Below are 12,568 nucleotides of genomic sequence, written 5' to 3' on the forward strand. Positions count from 1 at the left end.
GGATGATGCAACAAATGAAGGCATTCTCTTAATGGCCCAAAATGAAGAGCTGAAAACAAAAGAACTCAGCGGCTCGAAAGATGATGACGGTAGTCTTGAGGCAGTGGAAACTGTTGGAAATGAGGTGATACGTAGCAGATTTGGCGAAATCACGATATCGAAGACAAGAAAATCAAAGAAGGATGAACAACCGAATAACAGAGAGCTTAAGCTCGAAGAGAGAGAGCTCCAATGGTGGGAAAAAGAATTTGAGGAAGAAAGAAGAAAGAGGATGAGAATGGAAGAGAAAATGGAAGAAGAAAAGAAAGATTTAGAAATGGAGATTAAAAGGTTAGAGAAGAAAGTGACTGAGCTGAGTGAGAGTTCTTTCTATCTCAAACAAGAGAATGAAGAGAATGAGAAGGTAATCTCTGAGCTTGTGAAGAAAATTGAAGGTGTGGAGAAAGAGAATTACTTGTTAATGGAGATCGATGGTTTAGTGGAAGAGCTAGTGAGGAAGGAGAAAGATATAGAGATACTAACTCAACAGAGAGACTCACTTGACGTGAACCTGAATCAGGTCCAACAGGAGGTAGTGAATTTATGACACACGATTGAGATAATCACTCGTGATAAAGCCGAAATGGAGGAGACAAAAATGAAAGTGGAAAATGTCGTTGTGGACTTGCAAAGGGAATTGAGTAAACTGAAAGAAGCTATGACGTCTGAGTCGAGCGTGGCTGAAAACGGGAGAAATGAGAAGTTGGTGTCTCAAATGGGCTGTACTCGAGAAGCTCCAAATGAAGTCTCGTTAGAAAAGAACAAGCTTAGTTTGCTGCTCAAGGACAAGGAGAGGAAATTGGAAACCACGACTGAGCTCCAGAAAATGAAAACAGCGCAGGTGGAATCGTTGAATATAGCATCTAAGTTTATGGGGGAGTTTTGTTGAAATAAACATAAAATGCCAAATACAGTTAATTTTTTATGTTAGGAAAGTTAATTTGAAAAAGTCAGGTGAAAGAAAAAACCCATAGTTTTTGTTAGGGAATGATGTTAGGGTTTATGAGCCTTTCTCTCACCATATTATTAGTGTTAGAAAAGGTATAAATACCTAATCCTTTTCCTGTAAGGTAAGAGCAAAAGTGTAATAACATAAAATAGTAATGATAATATGTATTTTTTATTTATTTGTCGTTGTGTTTGTTAATAATAATAATAATAATAATAATAATAATAATAATAATAATAATAATAATAATAATAATAATAATAATAATAATAATAATAATAATAATAATAATAATAATAATAATAATAATAATAATAATAAAACGAAAACACAGCAGCTGCGTCAAGCAGCTATTGTAAAGGAGGATAAGGGGGAATGGACGCGTAGGCTGGAGGTGTGGGAATGATGAAGGGTTTGCTAGATGGTGTGGAAGCGAATTAGGGAGTTGATTAGGCTTTAAAAAGAAAAAAACGAAGAGCAGCGGACAGAGGAAAACTCAGAAAACAGAGGAGGAGAAAAATTCTGAAATTTTGAGTTTGGGTTGCTTAAGTTTGGTTGTCAATCGAGGGTAAGGGAAGAGAGGTTGTTGCTGAGGAATCCTTTGAGGAAGGGGATACGGCCACGAGTTGAATCAGACGGTTATTCGAAAGTAACGAAAAACTCATATCACCGAACCTTTAAATCTCGATATCTTGGTTCATATTGCATAATAAATTATGAAATAGGGCTTGTTAGAACCGTAATTAGGAGATCTATAAAGTTGTAGAATAAGTCAGAACGAAATCCGAGGTGTAGAGATGGAATATGGCTTCGGGATACAATGGGTATTAAAGGAAAAGTTTGAAATTTTTTTGCAAGAAACAGAGGTTGAAGACGAGCGCGTGAGGGACACGCGGGGCATGTGGGAGTCCGAGAGTGGGAGCGCGATTGTGCGCAGATCAGTCGCGTGAGAAAAACACACCGAGCGTGTGCATGCGCGTGAGGGCGCGTGCGTCGTCGTTTTAGCTCCCGGTTTGTCCCGTTCGACTCCTTTCGACCGGTCCTATTAAAATTGGCCTATACTTATCTTGAAATTTGTGAAATATAGGTCTAATAGGAAGAAATTGTGTTGGAATACCTTGTTAAACGTACAACCAAGGAAAGAGGAGTTCGAAACTAAGTAAGTAGCATATCGATCTTTGAACTAGTTCTTAACTTGCTTTACAACATGTGAGTATGTTGTTTACCTGATTAAGAGTCTAGTATGTTAAGATGAGCTTTGATGATATTGAATGTTTATGGTATATTGTGACTGCTTGCCTGTGATGTAAGCATGATATAAACGATTGACAGAATGTTCTATGTATTGAACATGATAAATGTATGAAAGTATGCAGTAAATGTGAGTATGTTATGCATGTTAAGGGAAAGGTTATGACTCTAGGATATGCTTATTGGTTGTTGAGCCATGCCTTATTTATATGATTATGATAATCTACTAATTCCCGCGGAGTTCCTGACCAACGCACTGTGTGCTAAGTCAGGGAGCATGAGTACTCCTGACTGTTGGTATATGAGATAAACAGGCCGCCAGAGAAATTAGTAGATGGGCCGTATTTGACCGAGAGCGAGTCTTACATACGAGTCCGAAAATTCTAGATAAGCATATCAAAAGAGAGTTAGTAACCTAAGCTGGAGGTAGCTGAGATACCTTTTAATGAACAGATGACCCTAGTAAGAGAGACTAGGAGTCAATGGCGAATAAAACTTAAAACATCTGGAGAGATTAGTTATGAGTTAACTCATGAAAGATAAGTTAGCTACTTACGGGGTAATCTAATTACTCATCAAAATTATTATCTTTTCTTTCCAGATTTAGATGATGCAGGCCAACCGAGGACGAGACTAGCGGGCTAGAGAATACTGGGAATCCATGTCTGGGTCTATTTATGTAAATATGTTTCCGTTGTTAAGATTTTTGTTGGTTGATAACGTTTTAAACAGAATTTTTTTTAGTATTTTACTTAATGTTATTGAAATGTTTTTATTGAATGTTTGGAAATTTATGATTGGTTGTCAGAGTTTGTTATCAGTGTCGATGGTAACTCCTGTTAATCGTATTGTCGATGAGCGGGTGTTACAAAAAGAGAGCAAAAAGAACAGGAAGCAAAGAAATACAGAGTAATAGAGAAGACTCTTTGATAAAATCAATGTGCTTTGTCTCCTCGTCTCTCCTCTCTCGACATCTCCTTCAGAAGTACGCGAGTAGTACTTTCACAAAGCGGTGTCGGAGCGTTTTATCGTTAGTGCATGTGAGATTTACTTCACAGACTAGTGAGTTTTATTTTAACACAAATAGCTCCTGAACTCATCATGAAAATAATTCCTGAAGTACTTTTACGATCATCTATATCACCTGCATAGTCGTTATCTGTATAGCCAACCATCTTCGAATCATCTCCTTTCTTGTAGAATACCCCCAGATCAAAAGTTCCTCTCACATAATGAAGAAGNGCTGGAGGACCATGGAAGTACGTTAGGCCTACATCGTAAGCTAGTTTACAAGGTCTATAACCTAGAGCTCTGATACCAACTATAACGCCCATAATTTTCTTTAACCTAATTAGTGACGTCACCCATGCATACATAACTCATTAAGCGGAGGCTCATCATAAATAACTTTAGGAGAGTCTTTCATAAAGATTCATAAATCCAAAACAAAACCTAAACTCCGAAAATAAACCTTCAATAACTGAATTCAAAATAAATCCAAATAAAATGATACTCAATGCTATGTTGTAACTTAAAACAGTCTAATAAAAGTAAGCTTCTAAAAATATCCCATTTCCAACTTCCATGGTGTCCTCAGCTCCGTCGTCAACCGTACATTGGCGCCTTGCCTTTACCTGAAAAATGTAGGTAGCACATGGCTTGAGTATTTTATGAAATACTCAGTAAGTCACCCCATTGTTGGGGTTAGAAATGCAAACACATGCAACATATGAGCGGGACCTAACTTTTCATAAACTTTTCATAGCCTTGGGCGCTTTCCTATTCTGGGTAGGGTTGGGTGTGTGGTACTCCTTCACACATGGCCCATGTACGTGTACATGGACCCACCAGGGGGGCTCGTAAACATACCCCCTGGGCCTGACTTGGTTGGGCACAACGTGTTACACGTAGCCAGACACCATAGAACAGAAAAGGGCCCGCATGATATCATGGCGAACATAAATATCGTATTTCATTCTTTCGTATCATAAAGGGGAAGAATCTCGATGCACGTGACATACATATATGCATGAGGTCCCTTAACATATCTAACATGACATTACATAATCAGTACTAACATCGCATATACGTTTCATACATTACATGACATCTCACATGACCTACATTACACGACATACTACATAACATGAAAGTACATTCCAGCTGTATAAACATCTCATGACATGACTCGATAATTCTACGTGTATCTATGAAATCGATCAACATATTCATTGCATATAATACTAACATCTCATTCATAACTTCACATAACATAAACAGTCAACAGTCAACAGTCAACAGTCAACATAATTCATACATCACATAACATACACAATCTACGGTCAACACAATCTATACATCACATAATCATATCACATAAATATGGTGCATGCAGGGGCCACAAGGCACGCGCCATCATACAACACGTAGTAAGCTAACTCCAACAGTAAGATCACTTACCTCGATGGTCTTGGTTGAAGTCACTCACAACGAGCTAATCCCGGTGGTTAAATACGTCCTATGATAACCACATAAAAACTTAGGAACCTTTCATAACATACCCTAGCTAAACCTCATGCTATTTATCAAAATAAACCCCTGACCTAATTTGTCTTTAACGTTTAGGAACCATACTGACCTCGGATGGTAAAACTAAGGGCACAAACGGCTTCAGAAGGGTCAAAAACCTTGGAATCGATATATTATAGTGATACCGAGTCACCAAGCCGAGCTGCCGAGCCGATCAACTAAGCTGCCCAGCCGAGCCACGGGTTTTGACGGAGTCGAGCTGCCGTACACGTCAAGCCGAGCCGAGAGCACGCGTGTGGAGCTGAGACCAAGGCTGCAGCGCGCGTCCGTGTTGGGCCGAAACGCACAGGGCCCGCGTCCGTTCCGTGGGCTGGTCCAGAGGCCGAACGTGAACCCGGCCCGTTTTCCTTCGTCTTCCTTACTCGAAATCTCACGAAAACCCTAATCGTCACTGCGCCGCCAACGACGACGTCACAACCCCGATTCCGACGATGCGACGACACCCCTCGCCTATTCCGACCGACGCGCAACGGTATTCAACACCGATAGCCTCGGTCGATTCTCCCTCCGGNCTAGCGAACTACCCCACACGTTTTTCCTGGCTAACCCTCTGGATTTTCCTGTACTCTCAGACACCCTCGCAAACCCAAAAAGTTTGGAGAGTCAAAGTCGTTTCCAAGGAAGGAGGAGAGTTGAATATGAGAATATGATATGAACCAAGAGACATCAATCATACAATATACTTCAATGAAGATGTGAAGAAAAAGTTGTCAAAATTATCAAAAGATGTTTCAACTCATGCTACATTGAAGAAGAATGAAGTTTGATTGTTGTAAATTTTGGGTGGGTTACAATTTAGAGTAATTTAGAGTTATTGTATTTTAAGACTTTTTATTTAATTTCGGTTACATTTACATAATGGCTAATTATGGCCATAAAGTAGGAATGTTACAACTCTTGGAATACCTTTAGTAGTTTCATTTTTGAGGCTATATAAAGCCATGTATGTTGTATTTGTAAGGTAGACTTGGAAAATATATAAAAAGAAGCATTTGTGCTCTTCTTTAGCCAATGGCTAAGTTTCTTTGCAATTCTATGTAGTTTAGATTGCATGTAGAATCATTCAAGCTCGACATGATCAATCTTGCTTGTGGAGTGATTCGAATCTCAAACAAGTGTTTGAGATATTTGATCAACAAGAGTCATTCAAGCTAGACATGATCGATCTTGCTTGTGGAGTGATTCGAATCTCAATCAAGTGTTCTTGCCTTGAGATATTCGATCAACAAGGTAATCCGAATCTTACCCCCCTTGTAGTTGATTTCCTTATCTTATCAGAATATAAAAGATCTTTACGACTTTTCCATTAAGGTAGTAACTTCCTTGTCAGAAATCGCACATTTTCCAGCGACAATAAATGCAGCATAATATCTTTTCATTTTGGCAGCAAAAATAAAATCTACAATAGATAAAAAAAATAAAAAATCCGAATCCTTACAGTTCCGGTTGAGAATGTAAACGAACCACACAACAGCTTCTGGCCATAATTCCTTCGGAACTTCTCCTTTATTTAGCAAACTTCGAACCATGTTGAGAATGGTCTTGTTCTTTCTTTCGGCAACACCATTTTGTTGTGTGTGTATGCTGCTGTCAACTGCCTCCTTATGCCTTTCTCTTCACAAAACTTAATAAACTTGTTCGAGCAGAACTCTCCACCTCTGTCAGTTCTAAAAGCCTCGACTCTTCTTCAAGTTTCCGTCTTCATAGTAGCACAAAATTTCNATATAAAAGATCTTTACGACTTTTCCATTAAGGTAGTAACTTCCTTGTCAGAAATCGCACATTTTCCAGCGACAATAAATGCAGCATAATATCTTTTCATTTTGGCAGCAAAAATAAAATCTACAATAGATAAAAAAAATAAAAAATCCGAATCCTTACAGTTCCGGTTGAGAATGTAAACGAACCACACAACAGCTTCTGGCCATAATTCCTTCGGAACTTCTCCTTTATTTAGCAAACTTCGAACCATGTTGAGAATGGTCTTGTTCTTTCTTTCGGCAACACCATTTTGTTGTGTGTGTATGCTGCTGTCAACTGCCTCCTTATGCCTTTCTCTTCACAAAACTTAATAAACTTGTTCGAGCAGAACTCTCCACCTCTGTCAGTTCTAAAAGCCTCGACTCTTCTTCAAGTTTCCGTCTTCATAGTAGCACAAAATTTCTTGAAGCAATCAAAGGCTTCTGATTTGGCGTGCAAGAAATAAGTCCATGTTTTTGTACTAAAATCATCATAAGGGTCATGAAATATTTCTTGTTACCATTTGATGTTGGAGAGATCGGACCACATATGTTAGAATGCACCAACTCCAAAATTGCTTGATCTCTTCTCGATTTTCTAGATGGAAAAGAATTTCTTTCATTTCATGCTCTGCTACCACACCGCTCTCACAAATTTCTATTGGAGGAGTGATGTTTGGCAACCCAGTCACCATCTTCTTTGAAGACAACGTCTTTAACCCAAAGTGTAGATAACCATACCTAAAATGCCAAAGCCAATTGGTATCTTCTTTCTTCACCATCAAACTTCTTGCAACGACATTTAACGTCAATGAATATACGCAGTTGGTGGTTCTGCATCTTAGCAATCGATCCTCTTCTGGAGTCATAAATTTCACATTCATTATTTTGAAATGTGATCATACACCCTTTTTCTTGCACTTGATCGATACTAAGCAAGTTGACCTTCAGATCAGGAATGTAAAACACATTAGAAATTGACTCTACAAAACCATTTCTAGTCTTGATATCTACTGTTCCTTTCCCCATCACTTAGACTGTTGCATTGTTGTCAAGACAAACAGTAGTACAAAAATTTTCATCCAGAGTTGAGAAGAATTCCTTACAATCTGTCATATGGATGCTACATCCAGAGTCTACACACCTTGATCTGCAACCTTCATAGCATGGAATGACATTAACAATGTTTCTTCTTCTCTTTTCTGGACAAAGTTGGATTCGTCTCTTTTATCCTTTTGGAGCCTAGTATAACATTCATTCCTGTAATGTCTAAGGCGTCCATATCTGTAGCATTCTACCTTAGACTTATCAAAATGTCTCTTGTCTTTGTTGTCATAATTGTCTCTGACTAGATCTGCTAACCTGCCAACATCCCCACTTCTTTCTTGACCGCCTCTTCCACGATCTCTACTTCTTCTTTGCCCTCTACCTCTGGAGCTTGAAGTTTCACTTGGTGTGGATATCTTTAAGGCTGTCATCTCCTCCATTGCACTCGTGCGATTAAGCTTCTACTCATGCACTAGCAAGGAGCTTTGAAGTTCATATATTTTCATCTCTTCGACATTGTTTGCTTCTGCAATAAAAAACATACAATGTAATCGAACTTTGGAGTTAGAGATCGCAAAATCTTTTCTACAACCGTAACATCCGTGATTGAATCACCATGCATCCTCATTTTACTTGCAAGACTCATAACCTTGTCAATATAATCATTCACCGTTTCTCCCTTTTGCATTTGGAGAATTTCAAAGTCTCTTCTAACTGCTTGAAGTTGAGCACGCTTTACTCTCGTTGAGTCTTGATACTTCCTCCTCATTGAATCCCAAATTTCCTTAGATGTCTTCTTCTGAAGCATCGTTTCCAAGATAGTCCGATCAATGAACTGGAATAAGTAGTTCTTAACCTTCAGATCCTTCAACTTCGATGCTGTCAACTGTTGCTGTTGAACACAACTGAGAGTTCCTTGCCTTCATTTGGCTCTGCATAACCCACCTCCACCATATCAAAGAACTCCTTTGATCTGAGGAAATTTTCCATCAACATTGTCCAATGATCATAGTGACTATTGAATCTCGAGATAGCGGGTTGAATGATGTTATCAACTTGTCTTTCTGTTGCCATTCTTACTGCTGCAAGATCGCTCTGATACCAGTTGTTGATGACAATAGAGAAATTTGGTAGAATTCTTTGGAAGAAGAGAACTTTGTATAACTAAGAAGGAATGCTTAATTGATTTTCTCTATTCCACCAATGCCATATATATATATATATATATATATATATATATATATATATATATATATATATATATAGATAATTTGGGACATTCCCCAATATCATTCATTATCCAATACATATATATAAGTAATTTGGGACATTGCCCAATATCATTCATTATCCAAAAGTAATGTACCTCATTAATTATGAACTAATGGACCTGCATGTATCTATTCATACATGTATCTATATATGTACAAGTGACCCTTCAACATATATCTATTCATACATGTATCTACAAGTGACCCTTCAACAGGACCGAATGCTGATTGTGAGTTGTGAGGATGCTGGGTTGGCTAAGAGCTGGATTGGGCTGAGACGTGAAGCTAAACTAGGTTGTGTTTGCATGGGTTGTTTACATGCAGGTTAAACTCCCAAGTTTGCCAAGCTTCAGTTATATACCTTCGGTTCGGATGATTTGTTCGGATTTCTAGCCTAAAGTCTAGAGTCTAGTGTTAATTTGATTCTCTTTTTACCACTTCTACAATTTTGTCCTCTTTTCTCCTTGTAAATATTTTTGTCCTTGTAAATATTTATTTGAATATCTCAAAATTTGATGTTTGTAGTGTTAAGTAGGAGCTAGAGATGAGACATTTTTAGTGTTACTCATGTATGGATTCGTGTACATTCATGTATCCAATTATTCACGTGTCCCAACAACTCATATATAAGTATGTATAGACTAATTCTAACCAAAACAAATGTACATCTCCCTTAATTCAGTAATAGTGATCTTGAAACAAATGGATTGTTTCCAATCATATATATATATACACACACGTACTCATACAAATATGATTTATGTAGTCCCCCAAATGTATAAGAGAGGCCGGTGAGCTTGTTCCCTACAAAACAAGACCATTCTTAATGTTCTCGATTGATGCGCGCGCACACACACATATATATGTTCATCTAGCTGTTATATGCAAAAGTTCGTCCTAAATAAATTAATCAAATGAACACGAAACAAAATGTAACTATAATTACGCCAAGTGAGTTGAGTTTGAAACCTTGTTCTTCTATTTTGTCTGGAGGCGAGAAAATGATAAGTCTTTCTACTTTATATGAAGTCACCTCTCTCTACTTTCGAGGGGGGCAGGGGCTTCGATGTCTATCGACCTATCAACAACATTCACTGGAATGTCGCTTGTTTGATCATTCGTTCGAGATTGTTCTGAAGTCGAGACGAAAACATCTACATGAAAACCAAAGACATCATTCTAAAGGCTTCAGAAATCAAAGAAGCTTTGAGAAATCTTACCTTGATGATGATGATGAAATAGGGATGGAAAGAACTGAAAATAAACAAGAGTGGCCACTAAAAGACCTGCAAAAACAATGGTCATCCATAACATTGTCTTCAATATCTTTTCATTTTTCTCCATTCATAAAGGAAAACAAAGAATAGTTATAAGCACTTACCCATGAGAGAACCAAAAAAGACATCTTGGGGATGATGCATATAGTCATTCACCATAAAGATCCCAACAACATAAGCAACCAACAAAGGGAAGAGAACCACAAGTAATTTTGCACATGGCCTCCATGATCAAATACCTTCAGCTTTCCTGATAAATATAATGAAAGAAAACCAAGACCAGCAAATGACCCTGCCAACAAAACCATTCTTTTCTTACAAAACCCTTTTTTGTGTGCTTAAAACTATTTCCATGGCAATATTTTAGGAGCTATATGATGGAATGACTTGAAATTGGTAATGAGTTGAGTGAAGGGAAGAAAAAGTGCATGTTTTTGCCTACATGAAGCATGACCACTTGGGAAACTCTTGTACCCATCCAACACGTAACTTTTCTTCCCATGGCATACGACGTTTCCCATTCGATCGTAAACCTAAAGAAATAACAAATGAATAACATTCAAAATGCAATTTGATTAAATCTCAAGGGTCAGACCTTTGGGCTTTCCCTTTCGGACTTCCTCTCAATGTTTTTAAAATGCGTCCGCTAAGAAGAGGTTTTCACACCCATCTTTGGGTTTTCCCTTTTCGGGCTTCTCCTCAAGGTTTTTAAAACGCGTCTACTAAGGAGAAATTTCCACACTCTTGTAAAGAATGTTTGGTTCTCCTCCCCAACCAAGTGGGATCTCTTACATACACCTTTCTACAAATCCCCATTTAAATAGGTTTCAATATGTCATGTTTTGAAGCAACAAGCGTACGTACTTCGTTTCCATCGGGAAAGCAACGCCAAAAGAAGTCGGGGCGTGGCCAACCAACAGCATTTTTAGTTGTTTCGGTGAGAACTCCTGTTACGAGCACAGAGATGAGAATGCCTGCAGTGATCCATATTAGAAGCTCAGCCACAGATTAAGCAAAAACAAAAGGTTTAAACAAATTTGATGCATAATCACCTAAAATCGCATTATGAAGATGATAGGGGTCTCTCCTACGCATATACACCAACAGAAAGATTGCAATTGGTACCACAACTGCATACAACTAACACCACCATGCAATATACTAAATAATTATCAGGCTCTCCTTTCTTCCTCAAAGGATACATTTTTCAGTATCTATTAAAATACTTGTTTTTAGTTTCCTTTCTAAATCAAAATGTTCTTGTAATTTTAGCTCAACTTTAAAAATGAAATCTTATAAAATTTTAAATATAACGAATAAATTAGGACTGTTGACCTGTGGAACGATGATTGGTGTTTTATTTACTAAGCTAGCTCAAATTGAGCAAATATAGTTTATAGTTGAATGTAAAAAACATGTTGGATTTGACTCACGATCGAAATTATGTCGAAACAAGTACGAGTGGCAAATGAAACCTTAAGCATTTAACTTTTGAATTTGAATTCTCTTTTTTGTTGTGCTGTTGCAAAGAAAGCATACTTCTCCCGAGTATTTATAGTGGAGAAAGCACTAACTTAGTTTCCTAAACTTTCTCTTCAAATTAGGAACTACTAGCGATCTTCCTAATTAAAACATAAAACTTAGTCCACGACCATATAACTTGGTCCACAATTTCACTAAGTCTACTAATAATTCTCGTGAAGTTACTAAAAAAGTTAGTGACTTATTCTACTGGTTTACAAGCTCACGGAACAAAACAAGTAGAGATGACTTACTGGAACAGTCCAAAATGGAACAGTGACAGACATCAATGGATATTTAAGATGGGCGATCACATCTCTCCCCACAAAACGTTTAAATGGGTGGATTAAGTATATCCCAACATACATAAACATGAGCACCAACACCATCAACCAATCCATCCGGCGGCTCCTCGGGGAGGTTACGGCGGTGGCAACAGTTTGAGAATTTCGGTGAGGTGGTTCCCTCATGGACAGGAAAAGAAAAAGAAAGAGCAGAGAAAAAAGAGAAGGAGAGGGCAAGCGGTGATTGTTTTGGGGTTTTGTTAAAGAAGGTTCAAAAATTGGGAGAGAAAAGTGACAAATAGTTGGGAGAGAGTGGTGGTGGTGGAGGTGAATGGACACGTTTCAAAGGGTGCCAATGCAGCTGTTTTATTGAACAAACAAAAAAGAAGCAAGCTTGTTTTATTTTTATTTTTTACATTGTTTTATTTTCTCTCTAAATCTATACCATATTTATTTTCATCACTCACAAATATAATTATTTTAGTCTTTGTTTTAAAAATAAAATTTGAATTTCAATAACAATTAGTGTATTTAATGAATTAAAGAACATACAACACAAAATTTATAAAATTGTAGAGAAAAAAAAAAAAAAAAAAAAAAC

General features: G+C 37.7%; 1 protein-coding gene and 1 pseudogene across 1 annotated transcript; both read right to left on the reverse strand.

Moving 5' to 3' along the window:
• Positions 1–7,703: 7,703 nt before the first annotated feature.
• LOC111789905 lies at positions 7,704–8,688 on the reverse strand. Its single transcript, XM_023670623.1, has 3 exons — positions 8,560–8,688; positions 8,159–8,506; positions 7,704–8,075 (listed from the first exon to the last, which is right to left on the reverse strand). Exons 1-3 carry the CDS (start codon positions 8,686–8,688, stop codon positions 7,704–7,706), a joined length of 849 nt encoding a protein of 282 aa, XP_023526391.1.
• An 815-nt stretch (positions 8,689–9,503) lies between these two features.
• On the reverse strand, positions 9,504–12,191 carry LOC111790366 (annotated as a pseudogene).
• Positions 12,192–12,568: the final 377 nt, after the last annotated feature.

Source organism: Cucurbita pepo, chromosome LG03 (genome assembly GCF_002806865.2).
Source record: "Cucurbita pepo subsp. pepo cultivar mu-cu-16 chromosome LG03, ASM280686v2, whole genome shotgun sequence".
Lineage (NCBI taxonomy): Eukaryota > Viridiplantae > Streptophyta > Magnoliopsida > Cucurbitales > Cucurbitaceae > Cucurbita > Cucurbita pepo.

Excerpts from the sequence above, each read along its gene's own strand:
- LOC111789905 (XM_023670623.1), bottom strand. The coding sequence starts at position 8,688 with ATGGCAACAGAAAGACAAGTTGATAACATCATTCAACCCGCTATCTCG. Across the intron at positions 8,507-8,559 it reads AGTTCTTTGATATGGTGGAG|CAACAGTTGACAGCATCGAA; the intron begins GTGGGTTATGCA and ends TGTGTTCAACAG. Across the intron at positions 8,076-8,158 it reads CTCCAAAGTTCGATTACATT|AAGCTTAATCGCACGAGTGC; the intron begins GTATGTTTTTTA and ends GTGCATGAGTAG.